This window comes from Sprattus sprattus (assembly GCF_963457725.1).
Source record: "Sprattus sprattus genome assembly, contig: scaffold_124, whole genome shotgun sequence".
Lineage (NCBI taxonomy): Eukaryota > Metazoa > Chordata > Actinopteri > Clupeiformes > Clupeidae > Sprattus > Sprattus sprattus.
The window spans coordinates 47,501-50,000 of record NW_027666902.1 but is presented as its reverse complement, the minus strand read 5'-3'; the positions used below and the strand labels follow the sequence as shown (position 1 = coordinate 50,000).

The window sequence follows — 2,500 nt, the reverse complement described above, 5'->3', positions numbered from 1 at the left end:
TTAAGAGTCTGTGTCACTGTATTCATGTTGGGTGCCATCTTTAAGAGTCTGTGCTACTGTATTCATGTTGGGTGCCATCTTTAAGAGTCTGTGCTACTGTATTCATGTTGGGTGCCATCTTTAAGAGTCTGTGATACTGTATTCATGTTGGGTGCCATCTTTAAGAGTCTGTGATACTGTATTCATGTTGGGTGCCATCTTTAAGAGTGTGTGATACTGTATTCATGTTGGGCGCCATCTTTAAGATCTTTAAGAGTCTGTGATACTGTATTAATGTTGGTTGCCATCTTCATCTTTGAGTTAAAAGAACTGCAGAGATGTTATGAATTCAGTTTTCCTTCTTGTCAGCCATTAGTTGATCAGACAACCATCACAGGCATATACTGTCAGTCATATTCCTTCCTCAGGCCTGCGTTAGTGCGCTTGCTATATAAATTCTTCTCGCTTCAGAAAATGGCTGTCTTTGCCAGATGAACCTTTAAGAATGGAACACTCACGGACGGGACTGTTTGCCTTGGAGTCCCCTTTCCCAGAATGCAACAGGTGCAGGACGAGGAGGAGGAAGGAAGGGAGGGGAGGGGGGTTCCAAACCACTCCCCCATGAGAGCATGGGTTAAAGGGTAGGGCAGAAGGGTAAGGGGGTTGGGGGTAGAGGCTGGAGAGGGGCAGGGGGCAACAACCAGGAGTTTTACCCATTATTACCCACCCCAATCACGCCTAGGCCACATCTAGAGTCACACAAACACACACACAAACACACACACAAACACACAAACACACAAACACACAAACACACAAACACAAAAGGACAACAAAATAAAGGGGCTGAAACGTGCCATCATAAGTGGAGTGACACGTGACATCATAAGGGGATTGACACGTGACATCATAAAAGGATTGACACGTGACATCATAAGGGAGTGACACATGACATCAAAAGTGGAGTGACACATGACATCATAAGGGGATTGACACGTGACATCATAAGTGGATTGACACGTGACATCATAAGGGAGTGACACATGACATCATAAGTGGATTGACACGTGACATCATAAGTGGATTGACACGTGACATCATAAGTGGAGTGACACATGACATCATAAGTGGATTGACACGTGACATCATAAGAGGATTGACACATGACATCATAAGAGGATTGACACGTGACATCATAAGGGAGTGACACATGACATCATAAGGGGATTGACACGTGACATCATAAGGGGATTGACACGTGACATCATAAGGGGATTGACACGTGACATCACAAGTGGATTGACACGTGACATCATAAGTGGAGTGACACATGACATCATAAGGGGATTGACACATGACATCATAAGGGGATTGACACGTGACATCATAAGTGGATTGACACGTGACATCATAAGTGGATTGACACGTGACATCATAAGGGAGTGACACATGACATCATAAGGGGATTGACACGTGACATCATAAGGGAGTGACACATGACATCATAAGTGGATTGACACGTGACATCATAAGGGAAGTGACACGTGACATCATAAGGGAAGTGACACATCCTAAGTGGGCTGCTGTGCAATTCAAGAAAACACCAACATCCTACTTGTCAGTGTGAAATAAGATGACACATCCCCATCAACACACTCACACACACACACATAGACACAAACACACACACACACACACACACACTTACAACCACCCCAGAGGCTCACCCCAAACACACACTGGTAGGGTATCTCCTGTTTGAATGATCCGGCAGGTCAGAGGGCTGAGGAGATGTGTGTGTGTGTGTGTGTGTGGAGGACACAGGGGATCAGGATCACGGCCTATGAGGAGTGTGTGTGTGTGTGTGTGTGTGTGAGTGTGAGGAGAGGACACGGGATCAGGATCAGGGCCTACAAGGAGCTGCAGACACAACAGGGCCACCTGTGGGAGAGGAAGAGGAGGAGGAAGAGGAGGAGGAAGAGGAAGAGGAGGAGGAAGAGTAGGGGACTTACGGATGGGCTGCGTCCTGAAGGTCTCCACTGGGCTGCTCTCTCCCTGACCCTTCCCATTGCTGGCCGCCAGCCTCAGCTCGTACACCGTCTCTGGACGCAGGCCCTGGATGGTGATCAGGTTCATGCCTGCACAGCAACACAGTGGGGGTTAGAGACACAGAGAGAACGTGTGTGTGTGTGTGTGTGTGTGTGTGTGTGTGTGTGTGTGTGTGTGTGTGTGTGTGTGTGTGTGTGTGTGTGTGTGTGTGTGTGTGTGTGTGTGTGTGTGTGTCTGTGTCTGTGTGTGTGTGTCTGTGTGTTGCTGATGCATGTTCAGGAGATGCAACTTGACAGACTAAACTGTCAGATTGGTGCTTGAGTCTCTGACAATGTGTATGTGTGTGTGTGTACAAGCGTGTGTGTGTGTGTGTGTGTGTGTGTGTGTGTGTGGACAAGTGCTCCAAGCACTGTTATTTAGCATGCCGGCGGCAGCGCTGGTTTCACCGCGACTGTCTGCTCTATTTTGGGTT

General features: G+C 47.6%; 1 protein-coding gene across 1 annotated transcript in view; it reads right to left on the bottom strand.

Moving 5' to 3' along the window:
• Positions 1-2,500, bottom strand: part of LOC308382576 (neural cell adhesion molecule 1-like) — a gene marked incomplete at its 5' end in the record, with an annotated part of 58,838 nt that overhangs the window by 24,243 nt on the left and 32,095 nt on the right. Inside the window, one exon of the mRNA XM_080860972.1 lies at positions 1,992-2,117. Coding sequence (XP_080717098.1) covers positions 1,992-2,117 — 126 coding nt within the window. The remainder of the gene's footprint in view (positions 1-1,991; positions 2,118-2,500) is intronic.